Source organism: Podarcis filfolensis, assembly GCF_964270895.1.
Source record: "Podarcis filfolensis genome assembly, chromosome: 2".
NCBI lineage: Eukaryota > Metazoa > Chordata > Lepidosauria > Squamata > Lacertidae > Podarcis > Podarcis filfolensis.
In genome coordinates this window covers 40,219,534-40,246,367 of record NC_139605.1, presented here as the reverse complement: position 1 = coordinate 40,246,367, position 26,834 = coordinate 40,219,534, and the positions used below count along the sequence as shown (strand labels likewise).

Genomic DNA, 26,834 nt, shown 5'->3' with positions numbered 1-26,834 from the left:
AAGTTTGCTGACCCCTGATCTAGGCAATTTTAAACTTTGGTCTTATGACCACCACCCCACACCTCTTTTCAATAGCAGTATAATGTGGTGACTCAATGCCATGAGCCAAGTGTGCTGTATTCCAGGCCCTCACCTGCTCATTCCCCTAAATGGGGCCAGATCTATTATGAAACTAATGAACTAATCTTCAGGGTCCCTAATCCTGGAGGGGCGAATAAAGAAGCAACTTTATCCACGCATGTATATAACATTTCCCTATTTTTCATCTTCCTCATAACTTGAAAACTATAAAGGCATGGGGGGGGGGATTCACACGTGACTTTTTCATGTGAGCCAACCCAGTGCAGCAATTTTAATCGAAACCTGAAATGTAGTAGTAAAGTTGTTTTTTTAAAAAACAAAACAAAACACACACGTGGTGATCTGTCGTGGAGCAACCCCCGTGAAGATGATAACAATGGTTACCCAGGCCTTGTTGCTGGTTGCGAAGAGGACCCCTAACAGTTCAAGTTGCAGTCCCCCCAAAAGCTTCAGGGTCCGCCACTGAGCGGGGCCCAGGCCTTCTGCCCTCAGAACCCCTGCCCACTGGCAGCTTTACCCCTCGGGCGGAGGTGCTAGTTAGGTATGCGGAGGTGGAGGCCGCCTTAGTTCCTCCTCGAGAGGCGCCACCAAGGAGGAACTGCACCGCGCTGCCCTCCTTGACGCCCAACAAGGCGATGCCCTCAGATTCTGGGTTCGGCGCGGGGGAGGAGGAAGAACGGCTCCGCACAGGCGCCCCAGAGGAGTCACCCGGCCCCAGGCGTGGCCAGCAAGCCAGGTCTCCCGCTCGTGGCCACCAGTGGGAAGATCTCTCGCAGCAAGGCGCGGAGGAGGTGGGGAAGAGGTCCTTCTGCCGCCGCCGCTCCTCCTCCTCCTCCTCCTGTGCGCCCGCCTGCCCTACCAGAAAGGGAAGGCGTTTATTTCCTCGGCCTTAGAATAAACCTCTCGGGCGCCTCGGCCGCTTTGTAAGGTCTACCTGCCTGCGAACGGAGCGAGCGGCTCCGCGCCTGGCACCATCCCCGGCAAGCAGCCCGGCGCGTCTCGGCACCTGGTAACGAAGCCCTCTCCTCTCGCCCGCCCGCCCGCCACAATCTCCGCCTCCACCGGGAAAGGCAACGCGCGCGCCTCGGCGGAGTTGCGGATCGCGTCCTCTCGCGGCGGGCGCCTGCTTGGATCCGAATCTGCTCCTTGCTCGCTGCTGCCGCTCCGCAACACGGGCTTATTCAGAAAGCGGGTCTCCCCGTTGCCTTTCCTGAAGCCCTAAAACACACAAGCAGAGGGCGTGCGGTCGGGGGGAAGGTTGCTTGCTTTTCAAATGCAGTAACCCGGTGGCTTTAATCCCCGGGTGTTTGGAAGCAGATCTTGCGGAAAGGAATAGGCAGCAGGGACCCCAGGTATTTTCCAACCGGGGTCGCAGCAGTAAAGACATCTCTCTCCTCCCCCTTCCATCTCTTCCCTTGACCTCGTATTGGCAGCAAAGTTTGAAAGCAACCTGCAGCCGGCCCCGCCTGGGAACTTTCAGTTTAACCGGTGCATGGCTGAATGTTCAAGGTGCCTTTGATGTTTGTGTACGAGCGCGTGTGCGAGTGGGGAGAGAGAGAGCAGCTTCTGGGAAGCGGACTGTTGCTTGCTTGCTTGCTTCCTCCCCCCACCCCGGCTACACGTTATCACCCACCTTCTTCCTCCCACCAGCCCACACGCGCGATTTGCTTAAGAAGAACGGCGCGGGGTGGGGGAGTGTTGAAATTAGCAAGAAGTGGTAAATTGATTAAGACCAGTTTCCTCCTGCGAGAGAGCGCGCGCGAGAGCACTTGCAAAGAGGAGCGCGGGAGGGGGAAGAGCTAGAGCGAGAACCGATCGCAGGCAGCCCAGCCCCTGTAGAGCACAGGAGCTTGCAAAGGAGGGGTGGGAAGTGAGCATTGCTGCTGGTAGCGGCTCAGTTAGCTGCCGTTTGCAACGGTGAGGAATTGATCTAGCCACTAGCGGGGTGCTGGGTGTTAGGCGGGGTGTTCCTGCGGCTCCTCGGCGACGTGCAAAGCGCTCTCCTTGATTGCATTTGACTTGCAATGCCGGCAAACCGTGCACAGGATGAAATCAGGTTTGTTACGACGTTCTGTATGGGGTTTTCTTTTACCCTCCCTTCCCTCACATGTCAGAAAGGATCATAGCAACAAGGCAGTGTCAGTCACCTCATTACAGTGTCTCTTGTGCCGTTCTTTGGAGATATGTGTGTTGTTTTTTTAAAAAAGAGATGATGAATCTTTTATGCAGCTGGCTTCTTGTATCCATACAGGAGCTTCACAATTTGCACTTGATTGCAGCTAAAATCTTTTTTGTGTGTGTAAGATCCGCTTCCCTAAACTGATGGAAAATAAACACAGATGGGAGATGAGGAGTGGGGGACGACTACAAGCCATAATGAGGCAGTGTGGTTGGGTGCTCTTTCTCCTTTCTACCCTTTGAGCATTTTCTTCCTGCAAAAAGAAAATGTGAGCCTTCAATCTGCAGAGCAGTTGCATGGAGCAGAAGAAATCCAGCCTAGGTTTGTGCATCTTTGGAAAGTGTAAGAGGTTTACTTGAATAGTGCAAGTTGATCTGTGGATTACTCTCTTCCCTGTATTCACGGATTCCTTTGCATGCAGACTCTTTCCAACAATTATGCTTTAAAGTGTCTATTTCCTCTTTCCACACCTTGTAGGTCACTCTTCTAGAATGCCAGAGGAAAGTTCCCCACGGAAGACTCCCCAGAATGTCCCATATCGGGACCTTCCTCATCTGGTCAACGCTGATGGGCAGTACCTTTTCTGCAGATACTGGAAGCCATCCACCCCACCAAGGTGAGCACTGCAAAGGGGAGCGTTTCTTGTGTGTAAATAAATAAGACACCTTTCATTCAGCTTCACTCCTGTTTGTTCTGCTGTACAGAGAGTAGCACAAAGAATGTGTTCTTTGCCAAACAGATCCTTGCCCCAAGCAACTTCACTTCAAAGGCTGTAATACTCTTGATCCTTCAGTATTTGTGATGGAGTAATGTTGCATGTTGAAATATTGCACTAATATAACTATTGGTAAGCCCATCTTGAGTAAGGCATTGCATGCTGTTGCGGTAAGAGAGGAGCTGTCTATTAATCATTCATCCTCCTACTCATTAGAATAGGCCTTAAAAGCAACTCACATGAGTAAGGCTTGGAAGATTGGGACAGTTCTGTTTCTTAACCCAGTGAAACCAAATGCCGTGAGAAAAATCAACATGTAAATAAATATGTTAATCAAACACTGTTGCGTTTCAGAGCTGTGTGAAGGTTCAGGTTGCACAGTCCTTACCATTATTTTAGGGCAAGTAAGTAAAAACTTCAGAGCCAAGTTAAAATGGTTATACATCTCAGTTCAATGGCAAGGGTGCCCACATGTTGCACGATTATTTACTTTTCCTAATGGTAGCTGTGTACTGAGATGACTCTTTAGCTTGGCCATAGGGTTCTACTGGAACTCAAGAGCCCTGAAGATAGGTTCAAATAACAGTCAAAATTACCAAATAATCAGTCATTTAGATAATCCCCTTTTCATAATCCCCTGCAGAATAAGGACTTATTGGATATGGTTCTTCAGGAAACATGAATATTGCACTCTAGATGGACTTATGTGGATTTTCCTCATTTTTTGTTATTTCTGTCCTTTTTCTCTACTGAAGCTGGCTTGTTGAATATAAATGCCAGCTCTAGCAATGGAGGAGAGTTACATACAGAAGAGTGAGACTATTGTTCTGCTCTTTGTCTTTTCTGCAGGCCAACAGGATAAGCTCTGTTTATTTTTACATTGCAAGGCAAGAAATCATATTTGGAAAATGGTTACCCAAGGAACAGTAGGGAATTCAGCTTTCCTATCTCAGTGGATTCTGTAGTTACCCAACTACAGTAGTTAAACTTTGCATGGCTGAAGACAGGAACATAAAACTTCCATAAAAAGTCCATACTAGACTATGAACTTGTCTCCAGCAGCACTTCTAGAAAATGGGAAGAGCAGCAATGGGGCAAGCAAGAAAGATCTAGGTGATCTTTCCCTTTAGCTTTTAAAGCTATGAAGATCATTGGCTAGTGTTTTCCTGTGAGCCTAAGAGAGAGGTTACAAGGCTCAGTGGACTATTGATCTGACTGTGGACGTTTTATGTTCCTCGTGCCTTCAGTTATTTAGCATATAAAACTTGTGAACTGCTGAAGTTTGGGGATACTAAAACAGTTCTTTGAATAAAAAGGACTCTCCTGATTCTTCTTATAAGCTGCTGTCTTTAGCGCATTGTGTCCCATATCATTCATGAAAAGCATCCATTAGCGTAATTTTGTCATCATTCAAGGCCTACCTTAAGCGTTCAACCTTTCACCTAGAAACAAAACCTGTAGAATCCTTGTGCTTTGTTGTTTACAGCATACAGAAGCCATCCTCAGAAATGGTACTTCATTTCAAATGAATTGCTTCAGCAGCTTGCACCTGGGTTTGTTTTGTTTTTGTTTTTGCAACTTGTAAGTCAAGGATGTGTTCATTTTAGAGGCTCTATCCTGAGTCTTCCCAGGGTCAGTGGACAAACCTTACAAGATTTGGAGTTGTCTGTAAAGCATCTACCTTGGCCAGACTTTAACTACATGATCCATGTGGCAGCTCTGCCAAACCTGAGGGTAACTTACTGGCACTGCTTGCCACAGGAGTTCTGGCATCATCCTTAAAGATTTCCTCTACTGAACAAATTCAGAATCAAAACAAGCTGCTTCTGTGAAACCAGCCTGTCACGTATTATAATGCTAATTAATCATTAACTGCCCACAGTGTTCTTCAGTGAGTTGCAGAATTGCGTTCCCCTTTCATGTTTAATTTCTTAGCAAATTAGTGGTGCTCACATGAGTCTTTGATCAAGAAATGAAAGGATGGCAAAGCAGTGAAAGTTAGAACTTGGCATTTCGTTCCTCCTGGTAGCTTGGTGTCTGCACACACCAAGTGGTTAATTGAGAGCAAGATTGCCCTAGTTTTGTGACAACAAAGTAAACAGGATCAGGGCTGCTCACTTACAAGTGGCTCTTAAGTGTGTGGAGCCGTTTATTTTTAGCCTCTGATGTATTGTGAGTTATGTGTGAGAGAGGGGGAAATTGTAGGTTGCTGAATAATAATTTATCAGCCGCATCCGACTTTCATGGGACAATCTTGAAATACTAGGATACTTGGAGAAAACGCATTCCTGGACACTTTCCAAAGCTTCCTTTAATTCCCTGCTTCTTCTTTAGAAGCACTACGGCTTTTGTCTAATTATTAATGATAAACTATAATAATACTGAGGAAGACCGTTATATTTTGTGACTCTTTTTTGTTTTGTTTTGTTTTACCTTGATCCTATTGAGTATAGCGTTGGACTAAGTGTTCATAAGAAAAAACTCTAGAACTTGCTAGGTAGGTTTCAGGCATTTTTCTGTGACATAGCAACTTTTGAATCTTTAAAGCGGCAATTGCTTCACACATACATATCCCCTTGTGAATATAAAAAGAGAAAGCCACCACATGTAAACTTCCCCAACTTGACACACATGCATAGAAACATTAAGTCTCATGAAGTTTAGGATAGAATTCCATGTAGTGTTACGGCAAGTGTTCCATTGGTGCAAGGATTTTGCACGCTCTCCCTCTTTCCCTTCTTGCCTTCCTCAAATCTGCTTCTGGGGGTTCCCCAAACCTCTGGAGTAAAGGGAAGAAAGGAGAGGAAGGGAAGTGATACTCTGGTGCAAGTGAATAATGTCTGAATCTGTGTGGAATTGTGTTTCATCCAGTTGGTCCACATGCCTGTGGCCTGTCTTGAGTGAAATGCTGACTTACCTATATCTCCCCATCTCCCACTATATTCAGTATACAAACCCAGGAGCCAACAATCACAGTGAAAAATTCAATTTTGCTTTGAAGGTGGTGATCACCAGGCTGGAGGCTCTAAGGTAGACTAGAAGTTTTCACTTAGGATGTGGGGTGGTTTTTTGCTTTCACTGCTCAGGTATCTCAACAGGGCGATGCAGATGTGTCTTTCCAATTGCAGAAGCTGTTCAACTTGTTGAACTTGATCTGTGGGAAAATATGTCAAAATCCATTTGAAATGTTATGTTGCAGTCTGTTTGATGTGTAATCTGGGTTGGGTTAATTTAGTCTTGTTGTTTCATTTCTAATAATGAGAGAACAATAATGAAACAAACATTGTTTGTTTTAATTAAAGCAGCACTCAAATCGCTCGCAGGAAAGTAGGTACAATTACCCAATATAATTGAAGCTATAGCTACACAGTGAAAGAACAAGTTCGAGGTAGTTCAGCAATGTTTGGAAGTTCAGGTAATCATTAATGCAGGAAAATTGTAAACTCTTCCTAGGGGCGGCTGGGTTGAGGGGAGAAAAAGCACATTCCCCTACTATAGGTTTTCAATATTAGTTAAGCCAAGTCTTTCCAATAAAGGCTAGAAAACCCCTGCTTGCCACATGTAGAGAATATACACCTCACATTACAATAAAATACCCTCTTCTCCCCTCCCTCGTTCATCTTGTTGCATTTGGTTTTCTGGTCTTCCAGAAAATCAGTCAAATCAGTTAAGCACTTCATAAATAGCTACATTTTTTGGTGACTGTTTATGACTGCATAAACCATCTGAGTCTCCTGAGTTAAAAATTATGCTTACTTTTTTTGAGAATATGGGCCAGCCACTTTTCATGTTTAATGTCCTAAAGCAAATCATATACAGTACCATTTTTTGGTTTTTTAAAATGTCTTTGGAAATGGTTTTCCCTTTGAACACAAGCACACACCATTTAAGGTAGAGGCCTGCTCTGGGCCTTTGGCTCTTAGCTTCAGGTGTAGTAGTAGAGCAACTGAGCAACTTTCAATTTCTTCTGTCAAACATGGAAACCAACCAACAGGCATTGGGGAGAATCATTGTGTAAGGGCTCATTTGGTCATTCTAAAGAAGCAAAGGCCAATATCTTTTTTTGTCCTAAGCTTTTGAAGGATTGTACTTGACAGCTATTGATATTTGGAAGCATTCCCCTTTTTGCCATTATTTCCATTGTTTTCTTGTTCACCCTGAACCCTTAATTCTTCTAAGTGGGTTAGGCTTCTTTTACTATTCATTATAGCCTATTCAAGTTTCTAGCCCCTAAGTGTTAGTTATGTAGGTTTAGGGAGAGCACTGTTTAATCCTCCTGTGTTCTGACGTTGCTGTCTTACACTGTTTTGCTTGCTGAGTAATAAGAATAATGATTTCATTATTTATATGCCACACATCTGACTAGGTTGCCCCAGCCACTTTGGGTGGCTCCCAACAAAATATTACAAACACAATAAAACATCTAATTGATATACGGCATTTTATTGTACGTGTGTGTGTGTGTGTGTGTGTGTGTTTCATAGAATGATTTGTTTGTGTTTGCATGTGTGTTTAATCTCTTTGGGGGACTTTGGTTTAAAAAGCAGTATATAAATAAATGGTAATAACAACATAATCATTCTGTACCCAGAGAAGGAGGAGTGTGCTATTGATACTTTGAAGGCCGTGCATTGCACTTAGGGCAGTGCCTGAACTCACCTGGTGAATTGTCCATCAAGAGAGCCTACCCCTTTCTTATGTAACTTGCTTATGTTATTAGAGAAAGGGGTCTTTTTAAACATACAATCTTTGAGTAAACTACTGTCTGCCTGACGTCTCTGCGGGTAAAGGAGCAATTTCTGGTTCACCTACAGATCTCTTGTAAAGATAACTGTCTTTCCTTCAGACCTAAAGCCAGGGGTGGTGGCAGCATTTAGGAGAGTAGGATTGGCTCCTGGCCCAACACGTCCCAATGAGTTCAATGGGACTTGCTCCCTATTAAGTGTAGATAGGGTTGCTATCTGAGTGTCCCTTGTCTCCTACCATCTATTAATTGATGATGAGATAATGATGCTTGTGTTGGATCAATGCCAGTGTTAGTGAAGCCTTGAAAGTAGGGGGATACAAAAGGTTTTTAGCATCTGGAAAGACCAAGGTGTTTACGTATGCTGTTTTTTATTATTCAGTCCAGCTAGATTTCTTCCTAATGTGTTTAATCTGAAATAGTATACTATGTAAATTGTTGTGTTAGGCCTGCTGAAGATATTGCAGAGAAGTAGTTATGTGTTTTAGGAGTAGTACATAATTGCAGGCAGGAGGAGACTTAGCACTGGCAAATCAGCACCCCATCCCATCTATATCTCAATGTCATGAGTAGCTTTCAGTCTTTCTTCTTTCCCAGGGAGTCATCTTATCTATTCAGTTCCTCTTAGTGTTACTGCATTCCTCTGCACCATGGCGACTGCCTTGTTAATTTTCAGTGGGACACCCTTTATGATTTTTTCTCTCGACTCAACGATGGAAAAAAACCAAGCTTCAAAATAAGAAGATGTTTTTTAAAAAATACAGAAGTCCTGCTTCTCATCTCGCTGTTGATGCTCAAACAGGCCTCATTAGTGCGATAATTTTTTTCCAGTTGCCACAAGAATGCTCCATAAAAACAAATCTGTCTTTGTTTTGCAGTGGGAAAACCCATGAAAGAAGGCAAACAAGCTGGTCCATGAATCATGGTTAATGACACCATGAAGATGACTTGGAACACAGGTCTCTAGCATGACAGACACTGGGAGGTGGGGGAACCCTTGCAGGCAGTCTCCACTTACGGATGCTTCTGCAGGGGCTGTCTTCATGATCACAGAAATCCCCCCATGACCAAACAGTCAGTCATATTATAATTGTTTTGTCTAGAACCATGATCAGATGGTAGCAGTTTCATTTTTTAAATTACCTTCCCCACTTCCCCCCAAAAATGCCCCTGCAGATGGTATTATGTAATGATATGGCATCAATCACATTGGGCCCTTGTAAGGAAGAAAATAATGCTAATGAGTTGCTGACTGAAGCAGTGGCAATTTTGTTGTTGTTAAGGAAAGAATAGAAAAGTGATACTAGACTAGAATCTTCTTCCTTCTTTTCTAATGCTAACCAACCACCACCCCAACATAATAATAGTAGTAGTAGCAGCAGTGTAAGGTAAAGGGACCGCTGACAATTAGGTCCAGTTGTGACCGACTCTGGGGTTGTGGCGCTCATCTCGCTTTATTGGCTGAGGGAGCCGGTGTACAGCTTCCGGGTCATGTGGCGAGCATGACTAAGCCGCTTCTGGCGAACCAGAGCAGTGCACAGAAACACTGTTTACCTTCCCGCCCGAGCGGTACCTATTTATCTACTTGCACTTTGACGTGCTTTTGAAATGCTAGGTTGGCAGTAGCAGGGACCGAGCAACGGGAGCTCACCCTGTCACGGGGATTCGAACCGCCGGCCTTCTGATCAGCAAGTCCTAGGCTCAGTGGTTTAACCCACAGCACCACCCGCGTCCCGTAGTAGTAGTAGTCAAATTTCTATACCACCCTTCGTCTGAGGATCACAGAGCAGTTCACAATAATAAAAAACAACAACAAAGCTGCTTATGCAAGCTGCTGCCATTCAGTGTAGACAGTACTGAGCTGGGTGGACCAATGGGCTGACTCAGTACAAGGCAGCTTCCTAGGTTCCTAATGGAAAACTGGTTAGAAACAAAAAAAAGATGCAGCCCTTTTTTGCTCTGCCTTTCACTCTGCAAGAATGCTAAACAAGCATCTGGTGGAAATTCTGACCTGGTGCCAGCTTATTTGCTTTATTCATTTATTATTTGCTTAGGTTGCCCTATAACAAAGCTGTCATAGTGCCTAGCAAGAAATAAAACATTTTAAAATTAATCAGCAATGAAACTGATGTAAAGCTTGGTCCTCCCCACCCTATATGCTAGGTATTCGTTACAATAAAATAGAACTAAAGGCTTGCTGAACATCATGCGTAGTGTGGCCCTTAGATTTGTGTCCCCATGGAGAACGCTGGCAAAGGGACGTCATACAAGTGGAGGGACAAAGGGCTGGGAATAGGTCCGACTTTCTCCTGCCATTTCTGTATCCACCCACTGTGAGTGTTTGTAGTTCTCAGCTTGTCTCTTTACTAATAAGGAAAGCAGCAATCCTTTGTGGGCACAGTGTTACAGGGGTTGAACAGGGAAGATGGAGGTGACTATATATAGTGTAGATTTTCAGATGCACATATCTTTTCCTTTTTTTAAAGGGCCAAATCCCAAATAAAAGATACAAGCTAGCCGCTGATTTCCCAGCAAGGGGAAAACGAACAGCCCACATACAAAGAGAGCTGAACTTCAGTAAATTTTCCTCTAGGAAGGTTTTCTGCCAAGTGACTCCAAATGTTACTTCCACTTTTCAGCTGGAAATTACTGCATGATGATACTGATCAAGTAATGGAAGGAAATGTACCACATTTTAAGTATAGGCCAAGAGCTCACTCTTGCTTTGGGTTTGTCCTAACACTTGTAGTAAATCCATTTGTAGAAAGATTTTGCACTCCGTTAATGCGTATAGATGGTGACGGCCAGATAAGGAGAAGGTGCCAGATGAAAACAAATTGCATGGTTTAAAGATAAGAATGATTAGTAACCTCTTTTAAAGAAAGTCCCTGAACTAGCGAAATACTATATATATCTTAAGTCCTCCCCCCCCCCGCCCCCGGGTTTGGAGGGTCCAAGGGTGCAAAATATTGTCCTTTCTAAAAATGGAGAGCAAATGTAATTTTCTGGTCTGTCAGTGCTTTTAGCCAGTTTGTGGGCTGCAAGGGAATATTTTAATAATGTTTCCTCCGTTGTTATTCAGTGCAAGGTTTTAGACTTGTCTGTCAAACATGCGCAGAGACATAGTTTCTTTGTTGTGCCAGGCCAGAGGGAGAAAAAGGTATTGGGGAAGCGGTAAGTAATTAAACTTTAGAGAGATCAGTATCTCACTGACCTAGTGGTACATATGGAATAGTTAAACTTCAAATTAAGAATTCTGCTTCATGCTGTCCATTTATAAACAATAAATGACAGGTTGGCATTAAATTTAGTAGGGCCATGCATTTAAAAATCCTTTGGATTGTAAACAAGCATGTTTTTATCTTTACTGTGAGAGCCTCCAGACACAGAGGGTAACATGCTTACCTGTGATGGGTGCTGTGCCATTGCACTCTGGGCGGCTCACAGCATATATCAGAAAATAATAATAATAATAATAATAATAATAATAATAATAATAATAATAAGTTTCCCCAGCCGCTCTGGGCAGCTTCCAACAAAACACTAAAATACAGTAACCTATTGAACATTAAAAGCTTCGCTAAACAGGGCTGCCTTCAGATGTCTTCTGAAAGTTTGGTAGTTATTTTTCTCTTTGACATCTGGTGGGAGGGTGTTCCACAGGGTGGGCGCCACTACCGAGAAGCCCCTCTGCCTGGTTCCCTGTAACCTCACTTCTCGCATTGAGGGAACCGCCAGAAGGCCCTCGGTGCTTGACCTCGGTGTCCGGGCTGGACAATGGGGGTGGAGACACTCCTTTAAGTATACTGAACCAAGGCCATTTAGGGATTTAAATGTCAGCACTAACACTTTGAATTGTGCTCGGAAACACACTGAGAGCCAATGAAGAACCTTTAGGACCGGTGTTATATGGTCCCGGTGTCTACTCCCAGTCACCAGTCTAGCTGCTGCATTCTGGATTAGTTGTAGTTTCTGGGTCACCTTCAACGGTAGCCCCACGTAAAGCACATTGCAGTAGTCCAAGCGGGAGATAACCAGAGCATGCACCACTCTGGCGAGACAGTCTGTGGGCAGGTAGGGTCTCAGCCTGCATACCAGATGGAGCTGGTAGACAGCTGCCCTGGACACAGAACTGACCTGTGCCACCATGGACAGCTGTGAGTCCAAAATGACTCGGAGGCTGCGCACATGGTCCTTCAGGGGCACAGTTAGCCTGTTCAGAACCAGGGAGTCCCCCACATCTGCCCACCCCATCCCCCCAAAACAGTACTTCCGTCTTGTCAGGATTCAACCTCAGTCTGTTTTATGACTTCATTATGAAAATGTTGCCCTCAAATGTGAAAAATAGAGTTATACATAGTGGCCACAATTTAAAGCCAATTCAATGCCTAAATGTCATTTTAAAGTGGAGCTGTGTGACCCAGTCCTTTTCATATCTACTCTGAAGCAGGCTCCACTATATTTAGTAGAACTTACTCTCAAGTAAGTGTATATAACAGTGTGGTGTTTGCACTTCATCAGTGTGATTAATATCCCAGCCCTGAAATCCCATTGATGTGGATGAAGCTCTGTCCATTGTGGGAGCTCTGATTTTCAGTCATATTCCTCCAATCACAAGATGCAGAATTCTACTTGAGAAAAAGAAAGAAGACAGCAGCTGAGATTTTTAGAATATAACCTAGCCCTGACCTTCATAATATGCCATGGCGACAGCATATAGCCTGGGATATTAGAATGGAATCTTAGTAGATTAAAGGGGTTTTAGCTGATGAGTTGGGCAGCTTCACCTGATTAATCAATCAGTTACCCAACTGTAAATAATTATCTGTACATCTGGGGGCAGAGAAGAACAGCACATAAGAGTCTTGATTTTTGCTGCTGTTATTAACCCAGATAGAATTCTCATACCTATTGGAGAGTAATAAAACAATATTAGAAACAAGAGAGACAAAAAAAATATTATCTAGTTCAACACCCTGGAACCAAGCAGAACCATCCCTTCTCAGATCAGCGTGTTCAATCCACAGTATGCCGCAGGCAGAGACAGAAGTGTCACAGAAAGCTTCTTCCAGAAGCTTTCGACAGTGGAATTTGCTGCCAAGGAGTGTGGTGGGGTCTCCTTCCTTGGAGGTCTTTAAGCAGAGGCTTGACAACCATATGTCAGGAGTGCTCTGATGGTGTTTCCTGCTTGGCAGGGGGTTGGACTCGATGGCCCTTGTGGTCTCTTCCAACTCTATGATTCTATGATTCTATGATTCAGAGCATGTGGCTGCAGAATACTCAACTAGTGAGCCCAGTCAGGTACAAGTAAAATTCCCCTCCCAACATTTTGCTGTACCTTATTATTATTATTATTATTATTATTATTATTATTATTCTCCCACTTCAGCTTCTGCCATTTCCTGCACACACTTGCTTCTCTGTTGTCCTTCCTTGTGTTTAAGGGAGACCCTAGAAAGCCTAAGAACAACAGTCTTGGATTAGACTGAGGACGCATCTAGTGCATCCTGGCTGTAAGCCAATCCTTGTGGCATCACATTTAGCCTTGGTGGGACTAGTAAAAACAAGCAGAAATTATACCATGATTGCAGATGGAAAGCTGTACATGCATGGACAAAGGCCATGCAGTAGGAAGGTTTTGGGAAGGGCAGTAGCTCAGTGGTGGAGTTCAGGCTTTGCATGCAAAGTTTCCTGGGACCAGTCCCTTGCATCTCCAAGCTGGACTGCTGAAGAGCAGCTCACAGAACTGAACTATTTAGACCAATGCTCTGACCAGGTATAAGGTAGTTTTCCACATCTACACTGTATGATGGGTGTGGGGACCCCTTGGCCCGCCACATGTTGCAGAACTACAACTCCCATCAGCCCCTGCAAGCATGGCCACTCACCAGGGATGATGGAGGCTGTAGTTCAGCAACATTTGGAGGGCCGAAGGTTTGCTGCTGTACAATAGACATGGCATAAGTATAACGGCTACAGTTCATATAGCAGGAGCAGGGAACCTGGTGCTCTACAGATGTCGTTGGACTACTGTCCCATCATCTCTGACCGCTCTGCCGACTGTGGCTTGTGAGAATTGGAGTCCAACAGCATCTGGAGGTTCCCCATCCACAGTACCTGCCATAGAATCATAGAATTGTAGCGTTGGAAGGAACCACGTGGGTAATATAGTCCAACCCCCTGTCATGTAGGGTTAGGCAGTGAGCATGTACTTTTAATTTATGTCAGTAAGGTGTACACAAGGGACGCGGGTGGCGCTGTGGGTTAAACCACTGAGCCTAGGACTTGCTGATCAGAAGGTCAGCGGTTCGAATCCCCGCGACGGGGTGAGCTCTGGTTGCTCGGTCCCAGCTCCTGCCAACCTAGCAGTTCGAAAGCACGTCAGAGTGCAAGTAGATAAATAGGTACCGCTCCGGTACCGCTCCGGCGGGAAGATAAACAGCGTTTCTGTGCGCTGCTCTGTTTCGCCAGAAGCGGCTTAGTCATGCTGGCCACGTGACCCAGAAGCTGTACGCCGGCTCCCTCTGCCAAAGTGAGATGAGCGCCGCAACCCCAGAGTTGGTCATGGCTGGACCTAATGGTCAGGGGTCCCTTTACCTTTACCTTAAGATGTACACGTGCAGAAAATTCACAACTAAGCGTGTTTCCCCCCTGAAATTTTAATGATGCTGTGTGTGCATGCTTGCATATATTTCCCATTTTAAATTACTGGGATATATATGCATATAACTGCGGTAGTATAATCATTTCTATTACTTACATAATTACTATCATTTTCACCATTTGCATCCTCAGTGTAAAGAAGCTGTAGGATACAGCACAGGCAGGGTTAAAATTAGAGGAGTTCATAGGATGTTGAGGCTTCTGCGCAGTGCCTTTTTAAATGTGCTATAATTTTTCTGCCTTCGATGAAAGAGAACCCCATAAAGCACAGCTCTCCTATAAACGAATAACAGCTTGAGGCTTATGCGAGAGTCGTTATTTTGGCATTGTTGTAGGTGTGCATGTATGTTTTGGTTCAGCAGTTGCCAGCTATGCTACAAATGAGGATTGATTTCCTTTTCTGTTTTCAGTTTGGGTGCAGAAATGAATTCCAATGTTCCCTGATTTTTGATCACATATTTGGGGACTTCTCCCATCTCACTGGCTGCTTGGTCTAGCTTAGTTCTATCCATCTACTGGATACTCTTAGTGCTCTTAGTCCCCCCCCCCTAGAATAATGAACATAGGGTAAAAGGTTACAGGATTGTTTGTGTAACCTCAGTGCAGTGCTCCATGTCAAGAACCAGTTTAAGATAATACAGTGTTCATCTGTTTGTTTGTTCAATTTGCATTCCTCCCTCCATCAGTTCCATTGATCCAAGGGTGCGTTAAATCTTAACACACTGTAAAACAACAAAACAATTATAAGATTGCAGCTCACCATCGCTAGTAGACAGTGGAGTGTTTACTCAGTTCCCCCTGCTGTGCCCAAAAACCTGGGCCAAAAAGGTGTGTTTTTTGGCAGTGCCGAAAATCAGCAACAATTATTTCTGCCTGATCTCAAGGTGGAAGGGATACCATGACTGAAGTGTTGCCTCAGACATGGTCTTCTCTTGTGCCGTAATGCCATGGGCCTCCCCTCGCAGTAGGTCAGAAGTGACTGCGAGACATCCAGCTCAGGAAATCCATTTTCTTTTGGACACTTAACTCTCTCTTTTTCTGCCTGATATGCATGCAGCCATTGTTAACCCTTAAAAAGAAATCTGTGCTGAAGATCTGAGATAATTTCAAGTAAATAATGATACATACAGTACATACACAATGATACCACTAGCAGTTTGAACCTAAATACAGTTATGTAAAAATAAAGTCCTACTGAATTTGACAAAATTTATTTTTCTTACAAAAGATGTTAAAAAATCTACTTTTGGTATGGATGGGTGGGTGTATGTATGTGGTACCTTGTATGTATGTACCGTGGTACCTTGTTTTACGAGCTTAATCCATTCCGGAAGTCTGTTCTTAAACTAAAGCGTTCTTAAACCAAGGTGTGCTTTTCCATAGCAGCAGGGGGACTCAATTTACAAATGGAACACACTCAACAGGAAGCGGAACATGTTCTGCTTCCAAGGCAAAGTTCACAAACCAAAACACCTACTTCCAGGTTGGCCACGTTCTTAATCCAAGTTGTTCAACAGCTAAGCTGTTCTTAAACCCAAGGTACCACTATATATATTTATTTAACAGGATTTCCATACTGTTCAATCATCAAAGCCTCTAAGCAGTTTACTGAAATTTTAAAGCGTTTTACATAATTTAGGTATCTTTAAAAATATTACTCTGCTGTGGGTAGCCCAATTTATTTGTCAGCTTTTAAGGATTGTTGATCAGACGAGTTAACTGTAAGTCAGCTGTGGACTAACATAGCATCTAGCATAAGCAAGAATAGCTGCCAAATCCGTTGCACCCTTTAAAACAACATGAAACCATGACTCAGCCCTTAAAGCACATGTTCTTCTAACAGTTGACTTAGCAGAATTGTTGTATGTTGTATTTCAGGGTTCATTTTTTTATGTTATTTTTCACGTGTCAGTATATGAGTCTTTTAAAAGAGGCCCCGTGAAACATGTGTACTCTGTATCCATGGGGCCTCTTTTTAAAGGACTCGCCCTGTATATGTATGTCTGTGAAATATGGAAGGCTGAATGAAAGGAACATGCTTTTAAGACCCCAGGCTTATGCTTCTCTCTGACACTAAAACAGCAGAGTATTTCCTCATGTCATACCCCCTTTCTCAGCAGAGTCACAGAATGTAGCTGGGCAGTCAGTGCTGAAACACAGGTTTTTCATACGCTGACGTGCTTATTCTCTATGCAGTTTAAAAATGCACAACTGCCTTTCTTTTTGGAAAGAAATCAATACTTGAAATTTGATTCATGTCACATAGGACTTCAAGATTGTGATTCAGCTGTATGTGATACCACTGTGGGAAACATTCAGTATTTATGGCCACATACATTGCTAGTTTATGTAGTGCTAAAACTGTTTTATGGCCCCAGATACCACTAGTTCAAATTTCCTAAGCTGTTCATACTGCTTTAAGTTAGCTCTGGAAAACTCAAGACTTGGAGAAATACGAATGCAGAGGTAGAAAAAAAAATGATCTTCGGTAGTCCCATACTCAAGAGATATTTTGAACCTTGCACTCTGCTATGGACAATTGAACCTCTTTATTCAATAAGATTTAGCTTAAGCTGTAGCTGGGTACAGGATGGCTGCCTGAATATGTCATGTCTTAATTGGAAGCATGCTACTTTTTCCAGCCGCAAGTAATTTTGAAGCCTGCCCCACATCCCTTTACCAGTTTTTCAGAATCTCAGATGTTTATGCCTCTGTCCTTCTGCACTCTCTCACTCCAGGTAGACAGATAGTGCTTTATTGACTATATGGTGCCTTTCACAGTGAGCAGAGTTTGAAATGCATAGTCCAGCTATTTGGAGCTGAGCAGCTCTCTGATGTGGGCAATCGGGAATGCTGAATAGCATCATATCACCCATTTTCTTTAACAAATCATTACTGGGAAATTTAGGTTTGTGGCTATTGTTTAGGATGGCTTGTAATTTGAGCCTGAGCTCCAATTCAGATGTTGACATAGTAATCTGGTTGGTACTGCAGAACTGTTCCCTTGTAGCTGGTTCCCACATAACATAAGAATGTGTAGATACTTCCCACAACAGTGTCACCCCTCCATCCTTGCTGATGTAGAAGGTGCTCACATGACTCAGTGGGACAATGTGATCAAACTATGCATTTATTGGCTTGGGAGCCAATAGGAAGTGAGCATCTCTGTGCTCACAATCTTGCCTTAAAGATAAATGTATGACTTGGGTCCAGATTGGCTTCTGCAGAGAACCCACACTCTCGCAAGTTAAAATGTGAGTTTGCTTCAGAATCAATCCCCAGTTTTTATTAGCTGATTTCCACACACCCCCAACATCATTTTTCTGTAGGGATTTAAATTTCAAGTGTTCACTCTGCGTATGTCAGCAATGCTATTTTAGAACTGGTCTAGTTATTGCACTGAAACCTTTCAAGTAAAAGAGGTTGTGTAATTTTCCTCACACACCCTAACATACTCATAAGCTTAAATGATAAGCGCTCTGGCCTAGCACGCCCCCCTCCCACCAACAGACTAGCTCATTAACTTCCCTGTTCTGGGCATGGATTGTGCACATATATTAAGGATTGTTATAAAGGGATCAAAAGGAAAGCAATAATTATTATTATGCATGCATATCAGTCTATGCTGTGGCTGGAGGATAGTTGCTATTAGCTATGAAATTTAAATGAAACCTCCAGAAACAGAGGCAGTATATCTTTGTATACCAGTTACTGGGGGCAAACATTTGGTGAGTGGCGAGGAAAGGGACTGTTGCCTTCATGTCCCACTTTTAAGCTTCTCAGAGGAATTTGACAAGCCACTGTTGGAAACCGGAGTTTTGGCTGCAACAATGGTTGACCACTGTATTTTGTAGTATTTTCCTGTGCCAGGAATGTACAGCATTGGCGTGGATATTCTTTGGGCAGTGAGACCAGTCCACGCTGTAAACAGCTTCTACATCTACACATTACAGCAGCTGTGTGTGGAGCTGTGTTTTCAGCAGCCTCTACGTAGTTGTTAACCAGCCCTCATTTCGAAATGAAAGGAGGCACTGAATTCCATCCTGCATTCATCACAATTAGTGCTGTTTCTGTTCTGCTACAGTTCGGCTCTCGCTAAAACCTATACTGTTCATCTCTCTGTCTGCTGTGGCCGAAACTAGCATAAGTAATTATGTAATTAATTTTATTGGTGTGGGAGGGGGAAATGAAGGGGGGGAAAGGAGAGCTATTTCCGTAACGTTTATGGACTAAAAAAATGATAGCAAATCCTGCTTTGTATTTGCTTGTGTTGTTTCCATACCTGACTTCAGATGAAAGTGCAAATGGTGGCAATTTCGCTTCCCATTGGAATACTTCAGCATGCATACTCTTGTCTTAGGAAGAGTTATTAAGGTGAATTAAGCATCTTTATTATTTCTTCTGGAGAATATTTGAATTATCCCTGATAAATAGGGTGGTATATAAATTCAAATAATGATGATGATGATATAGTTTCTACACAATCCAGTTCTTCCTACAGAATCCTGTGGGCAACAGTGATGAAAAAGGTGAATGCCATGCTAGGGATCATTAGGAAATGGACTGCCAGTAAATCTGCCAATATCATAATGCAGTTATGCAAATCTCTGGTGTGACTGCATTTAGAATACTGTGCATAGTTCTGATTGCCTCTGCTCAGAAAGGATATTGTAGAATAAGAAAAGGCTCAGAAAAGCGCAATCAAATTGATCAAGAGAGAGGCAGCAACTCTCCTGTGAGGAAGTATTGCAGCATTTGGGTTTTTTTTAGTTTAGAGAAAAGGCAACTAAGAAGGGGACATGATAGAGGTGTATAAAATCATATGTGGTGTGGTAAAAGGGCATTGAGAAAAGCTTTTCTTCCACTCAGAATGCTTGAATGTTGGAATATTCAGGACAAACAAAATAAATTACTTCTTCACACAGTGGATAGTTAAACTATGGAATTTGCTTCCACAAGGGATAGTGATGGTCACCAAGGTTTTAAATGAGGATTCGACAAATTCATGGAGGATAGAGCTATCAATGACTGCAAGCCATAATTACTATGTTCTACCTCCATGGTCAAAGGCAGCATGTCACTGAATGCCAGTTGCTGGGGATGCAGGTGGATAGAGTTCTGTTGCACTCACATCCTTTTTTCAGACTCTCCATAGGAACCTGCTTGGCCACTGTGAGAACAGGATGCTGGACTAGGTGGGCCTTAGGCCTGATCCAGCAAGGCTGTTCTTATGTAACTCACTTAGGTTTGTCTAAGTTCACCACCTAACTAAGGATCCATGTTCATATTTTGGATAACCTGATAGAATTTTTAAAACCTGCTCTCTTTCCGTTTAGGAACTTTTCTGCCTGGTTCCCTGTGTGAAATGTTAATTCTCATAGGAAAGTGGCAAGTTACAAGCCAAGTATAAGTGCACTTGGCAAAGCTTTAAGACAGCCAATTTTTTTATTGCTCCCTTCTCCTTGGCCTGTAGCAGTGGGTTGAGCTGCCAACCATCTCTCTTAGTTCTGTGGGGGGGGGGGGGAATACCTGTTGATTTTGCCAGATCTGTTGCAAGAGGGCCAAGAACAAGCCCAGCCGGCTCCCTACCCACCTCCAGTGATTTGGCAATCTGAAAATTGCACCACAAGGTGACTCTCCCTTCTTTCACCTCATTAGTATTACAGAAAATCCTCAAGGTAGAGTATTATTAGTGGTGGTGATGGGGAGAGATAGAAAACTCACAATTATACCATTGTGGGGATCCTTTCTCACATTAAGCCAAGCACCACTTAATTGCATTGCTTATTGGAAATTCTGACAACCGCTGCTAATACTACAGCCATGGTGTGTTATATAAAACACCTGTGTGATGTTAGTCACATTGCTAGGTTCAGCAGAACGCCGTCCTACTCACTTGCTCAAACTTAGGCATGTTGTTGGCATATCAGTCATAAATCTATTTACTCCATTGGATTCAATGGAATTTGTTTCCAAGCCAGCATGCTTAAAACTGCAGTCTTTAGGATTTGCTGACTCCTGGGCACGTTTGTTGTTTTAATCCAGTTTATAGAAATTGCAGGTCATTCATGCAAAGCCAGTTTTCAGGCTGTGCAGAGAGCTACTTTGGCTCTGTTACTTATATGAGGTTTTTTTAAAAAAAAAATGTGCAAGAGAAGCCTTTCATGCTGCCTGTGCTGGTTTCTTCTTGGAACGTGTCAATTTCAGAGTTTCTTGCTAACAGAGTTGTAGCATCTGGAGATGAAAATAACTCTGCAAAAGAAGCACTGTGGTTAGTGGGGTCTTGCAGTGTCCAAAAGATGGATGTGTTTCTTTGGCCGTTCTGTAGGCCTGAGCCATCATGGTGAACACAGCCCAGCCTGAGAGGTGCTTAGCAACTGCCTGTTGTCATTTTTTAAAGTCTCGGGCATGCCTAACAAAAAACTCAGGAGCCACCAAATGTGGCTAGTGGTCTGCATTCTGTTTGGTGGGTAACAAACTGTGCAGGCCTGCTTTATAGTGTTTACATTTTTCCAGATGTTTCGAATGGATGGAGTGCTACTGTACTGTAGCGACCAATGAAAAGAGAAAATTCAGTTTGTGATCAGTTAGCTCTCATGAGTCATGAAGCAGTTGTGTGGCTACTCAGGGAGATTTTAACATAAGGTTACCAGATTTTTTTCAATGACTCTGGGGACGCTTTTCAACTTCAATGGATTTTGTATGGGGACTGATATCCGGGGACTGTCCCTGGGAAACGGGGACGTCTTGTAACCTTATTTTAACAACCATTAGCAATACACTAATATCCCCTGTGGGGGCAAGATACCCAAGAGGGTGGTGCTTTTGAATACTTTGGGATGAAACAGATTTCTTAGATCCACTTCGATCTGGATTCAGGCCCGAGTGTGGTACTAAAGCTGCTTTGGTTGCACCAGTGGGTTAACTCCGTTGGGAGAAAGATGGGGGAACACAACCCTGTTGATTCGCCCTGCCCTCTCAGTGGCTTTTGATACTGTGAACCATGGTATTTTGCTTGTCCTCTTAGCAATTTTTTGATAACAGTGTCCATAGTATCATCCTGGACTGGTTCTGTGGCTAACATGGGCATGGTAACAGAGTGATTCCGTTCCTACCTGTGGGGTTGGTTTCAGAAAGAAGCAGCATGGTTCTGTCTTACCTACCACCTACCACTTCATGCTTTTTAATACAGCAGTTTTGGCAGACCATCAGAGGGTTTGGAGTGTACCGAACTCAGTGTACATTCAGCTCTGTTTCTCTGTCATTGGAGGCAGGTAAGGCTGGGCAAGTGCTGAACCAATGTTCAGTAGTTGGCTGGATGAGGGCCAATAAACCTGAGGGGCTGCACTTAAAAGGATATGGGCAGGATTCAGCTAATTAATCCTGTCAGCGGAAGCCCACGCAAATACTTCTTGTGCAATAGGACATCCCCCTCTTTCCCCAGGTGATCCTCAAGAAACACCCAGAAATTGACTCAGAGTGGGTCAGGAGAACCCCTGGAACAGCATGTTGGGGGAGCTGAGGGGGATCTTTCCATCCAGCAAACAGAAATGTAATAACAGAACAATCAGCTTAGTTCCATTCCATCCTATTTCTCCAATTATCACATGCCATGTTATCAGTTGCATTTATATTATGTATACTTTTAATTTGTAAGCTGTCTTGAGATGGATTGTAATAGGTACTATTAATATTTTTATAAATGAATAAAAAAATCAGGAGGTAGGAGGGGAGCCCCTGATTATGGTCTCAGTAAATGGATGGGCTGGTATAGAAGAAGGCAGTCTGGTAAATATCTGGGTCCCAGGGCTTTAAATGCTTCAAAACAGCATTTGCAAATAACAATACCGAAGCTTTTAAATCTTGCTCTTTTAAACACAGCTTGTTTGCTTTTGTATTCCCTGGTTTCTAAATTGACACATTCTACTTTGATGCTCCATTTAGGGGCCTGGTGTTCGTTGCTCACGGTGCTGGAGAACACTGCTGTCGCTATGATGACTTGGCCCAGATGTTGACGGGAATCAACTTTTTTGTATTTGCCCATGACCATGGTGAGTGCCATTGAAAGAACAGTGTGTGGTTGAAATAGCAAAAGGGATGAAGTCAAATGCTCTTCGGTGTTTAGAAACAGAGACCGTGAATTAATTCTAAGCAATGGTAAGACAGCTGATGTGGCTTCACCCATCTGCATTATTTTGTCTGAGTGCCAAATGAATGTGTAATGCAGTTGCTTACATCCAAAATGTTGAGATAATCAAATATGAGGATTGATTGGAATGCTGTTTACATTGTAACCTTTACTTGAGATTGTGTGTGTGGGAGGGATGGTGAAATACAGAGAACGTGTTCTAGTAACATTGGTGCTCTAGGAATGTGGTTCCAGAGTATGAAGACACATGAGGTGATTGAAACTAGGGAGCTCTGGGTCTGGTCAGTGCCTGACCAGGTAACCAACTGGGAACCACATGAACAGTGCCTTGGGTTCCATGACAGAAGAAAGATGAGATATAAACACAATAACAAAGTTTTGGTGTATGACACACTTGGGTTCTTTAGCTTAGATACGAAGGTTTCAGTTTTTGTTGCATTTGCCCTTCATTCTCGTTGCCCCTGCTATACCATAATTCTAACTATTCTGGGAATTATGGAGACATCTGTGGAAGGAAAATGTTTATGTTTTTGTCATAAGGACATGCGCAAAGCCATGCTGGATCATACCGAAGTTCCACCTAATTCAGCATCCTGTTTTTCATAGCCAGCAATCAGAGTCATCTTCCGGGAATCTCACAAGCAGGGCATCTCCCTGGTTATTGCTCTCCAGTAACTACAATTCAGAGGCATATTGCTTCTGGGCCTTGGAGATTCCATAGCTTTGTCATGGCTAATAACCATTGATAGAACTATCCTTGCTTGGATCTGTCCTCCATGAAATAGACCTATCCTTGTCCTAAAAATGCATTGTAGCCCTCAGTTGCATAAAAGCCTTTCTGAGTAGCTTAGCTGGGGTGGGAAGGGAACTTTGAAGAAACAGAAGGATCTGTCTCCAGAGAAGAAGTGGGCCTTCTTCAGGCCTACTTTGTTTTTACTAGAACCCCAAGATCTACCTATAAGATTCAGGGTAAAGCACAGCACAGGGTGTCTGTCTTCACACATTTTGAGCCTAAAATTTTCTTTTTAGTACAGAAATGAGCTCATAATCCTGTCACACACAAGTCCACATCTGGTTGGCTTTCTTCATTTCAGCAGTGCAGTTTAGGCGGTGGTGGAGAACAACTTCATTGTTTCCATTGTTAAACAGTTTAGAGTCAGAGACCTTTGCCAATCTACACTCAGATCTGCCAGAAGATCCTGCTTTCCTGTCTGTCCCCACTTGCTATGAAGCCATCTTGTCTTCAAGAAAACAAAACAAAACTTTATATAACTTTTAGATGTTTCTCTCCTTCCTCCCACCCCGCCCCAAATGACAATATTATTAAGGATTTTCTTCTACACACCCAAATTTTGCTTCCTTCCAAAGGCAGAACAAAGTTCTTCCATTTGACTTGTTAATTAGAACAGGCAATTGAGGACAAGTGGGTTGGAGCCAACATCTGTAGTGTGCTCTCCCATTTTAAATTCACACAAGAAGAGTGACCCTGCTTCACTTTGCTCCATTTGCTCCATTCTCTCCACCCTCCCAGTGCTTGATTTTTTCCTGACAGATCCCACTGTTTTCTGAGAAAATTCTCATCTGTTTCTGCAGGTTTAAGGAAGGCACATGGATTGCCATGTCCCCATGTTTGTCTTCCCAAGAAACCCCAATTATTTCATTAGGCAGCCTTATGCTGAAGCCATGCAGCTTGAGCAATTAAGTTCATAATTCCCCCTAATGACCATCTGGGAGTGTGCACTTGAGCTGCATCCAGGGTTGAATATATCTCTTCTCCCCCCCACCCAACCCATGTTAATGACACTTAATGGTGGCTATTATGCTTTGAAAGGTACACACATTCTGTTTCCTGATCCATCAGGAACCTACAGGGAGAAATGCCTTGCGAAGCATTTGTTTGGGCTCTGCTACTCTTTTGTCTCTCACTAGAAGAAGAGCAAGGCGTGAGGGCTGCATTGTAGGGTTTTGCTGCTGCATATATTGCCCATTCATCTCTTCAGTCACGAGGACTTGAAACTTGCTTGGTTTTGTTTTTATTCTCTGGTATTTGCAAGACTCTGACGATATTCAGTCAATCATACAAAGAGATTTTTTGAAGCCCCAGAGCTCTTCATGGAGACCAGAAATGGACAGTGACTGAGGGCCAAAGTCAAAAACACACACACAGAGATCAATGTAGCCCAGCCACAACCCCCAAGAAAACTGCAAACAAGCTAGGAAATGAAATGTTTTTAAAAGGAACTTCTCAGCTGTTGCACAACTGAATATATAACATTTTAAAGCCACACACACACAAAAAAAATAAGTACCTTCTTGTGGAACCAAATGGAGGGGAGGGGCAATGGCACACACCTGGCCTCCTGTGTCTTTTCAACAAGGAGGGGTGGTGGAGAGGTTGGCATTGTGCGAATACACTGGCAGCTAATCTGGTGAGCCCCCTGGTGTGTCCACAGTGCTGACCTCCCCATTTACTTGCCCCTCTTCTTTCTGGTATGCTGCAGTGATGCTGCTGCTGGAAGGTGAAGTGTGTACCTCCTGCCCCGCTGGCTGCCTGCCTTGATACATGAAGCATTGACAAATAGGTACGCTAATGTATGACAAACACCAATGTATAGCAAATACTAGTTAATCTATAACAAATACCAAACATGTTTTGACCAAGCATATAAGCATTTCTCTCTTTGTCCATTGTTCATACATCAAGGTGTGTACATGTTTGCATTATAAAGCTTAATATACCAGTATTTAGTTGCACAGTATTTGAGAAGTTCTTTTTTATACAGTTCATTTCCCAACTTGAGGGCCAAACTCCACATTATGCTAAAAGTATTTTTTAAAACTAACATGGTTAGAAAAGACTCAGCCATGGGGGTGAATTGGAACCATGGCATAGCTGGGATAGGGCTCGGCTCTTCTCCTTGCAGTTTTCCTGTCAAAAGTCACTACCCCCCCCCAAGGGTGTAACACCTGTGGGAACAAATAGGAGCTTTGGGGTGTGATTTCCAGCCCAGGAAAAACAGCAACATGAAAACCCTCTGCACCATGTTGTTGTTGTAAAGAAAGTAATGTGGCCAGTTTTATGATATACCGTATCGGCCTGAATATAAGCTGCACTTTCCCCCCAAATTCTGACCGTGAAAAGTTAAAGTGCGGCTTATATTCACGACCTTACGGTATGCAGCCAGGAGCACAGGGCAAACAGCGCCAGGAGCACGGTGAAGCAGCGCCTGCCCCATGCGTAATTCCCCATCCCCTCCCCCAAGGTTGGGAAGGGAGAGAGCAAGGAAGGGGAAAGGCCGCGGCAACGCAATGCTGCTCTCCCCCCCCCCCAAAGTATGCAGCCAGGAGCAGCGAGGAAGGGAGTGGCTTATATTCGGGTATTTTTTTCTTTCCCCCCATCAATTTTAAAGCTGCGGCTTCTATTTGGGTGCGGCTTATATTTGGGCCATTACGGTCCGAAGGACTGTAAATCAGCTTTTATGTTATTGTGCTGGAAGTTCTGTATTGTTGTTTGTGTGTGTCCTTCCTTTTCATTGGCTGTATTTTTTAGATTCATTTCAAAATAGAATTACACAAAATGTATTTTTTGGCCCTGGCCTTGTTCAGTCTATTAATGGAGACAACTCCTGTAAATAATAATAATAATATCATCTTGAATTGGATCTCAGTGAAACTGATGCTGAGGTATCTGGCCTAGTTTGTCAGGAGCTGGCAACAGCCACCTGTCAAAACTCCTTGTTTCACTATGCAGTAACTCATTGTATGCCCATGCTAACATCATACATTGTTCAGCTGTTCACATCATGCCCAGTAGGTTATCAGAAGGTGAAGAAAGTTTTTATAATGAGAGATCCAAAATCTATTCTTGGAATATAGTCCTTGGTAGGCCTTTTGTGATGTTAGATAAAAGGGCACTGTAGGGATGGACTTCCAACTTTTTCGCACCTGCACCATTATTGTAGCTGGAAAGAAGAGCTGCTGAGTTGCTTGTCAGGCCAAGTGCGCCTTTAGGGGAAGGGCTGTAAGTCAGTGGCAGAACATATACTTTGTACTCAAAATACCCCATGTTCAATCCCAGCATCTCCAGGAATGACTGGGAGGAGATGCAACAACTGGAGGATGTGGGACCAGTTGTTCCATGTCTTTGGGAAGGTGTTGAAATATGTCTGCATACCCGTATTCTGGGCTGGGACCATAACAATTGTAAGTGTCTTACCATGTTGACTGGGCCTGTTGGGTGTATCACTACATGGTTGGCTGCATCCACGTAGGTTACAAATGTTTTGGCTCCTGTGGAGTTCTG

The 26,834-nt window shown here is 43.5% G+C and overlaps 1 protein-coding gene across 10 annotated transcripts in view; it reads left to right on the top strand.

Moving 5' to 3' along the window:
* The window catches only part of MGLL (monoglyceride lipase), a 145,897-nt gene that overhangs the window by 68,293 nt on the left and 50,770 nt on the right, over positions 1-26,834 (top strand). For 2 of the 10 annotated variants that reach the window (XM_083603134.1, XM_083603136.1), the window contains exons 2-3: positions 2,738-2,876; positions 22,327-22,433. In XM_083603134.1, the coding sequence (XP_083459260.1) occupies positions 2,752-2,876; positions 22,327-22,433 (232 nt within the window). In that variant the 5' untranslated portion in view covers positions 2,738-2,751. Of the gene's footprint in view, positions 1-712; positions 2,138-2,198; positions 2,582-2,737; positions 2,877-22,326; positions 22,434-26,834 lie in introns of those variants that run through there. The other 8 variants (XM_083603133.1, XM_083603132.1, XM_083603135.1 and 5 more) reach the window with 8 other exon arrangements.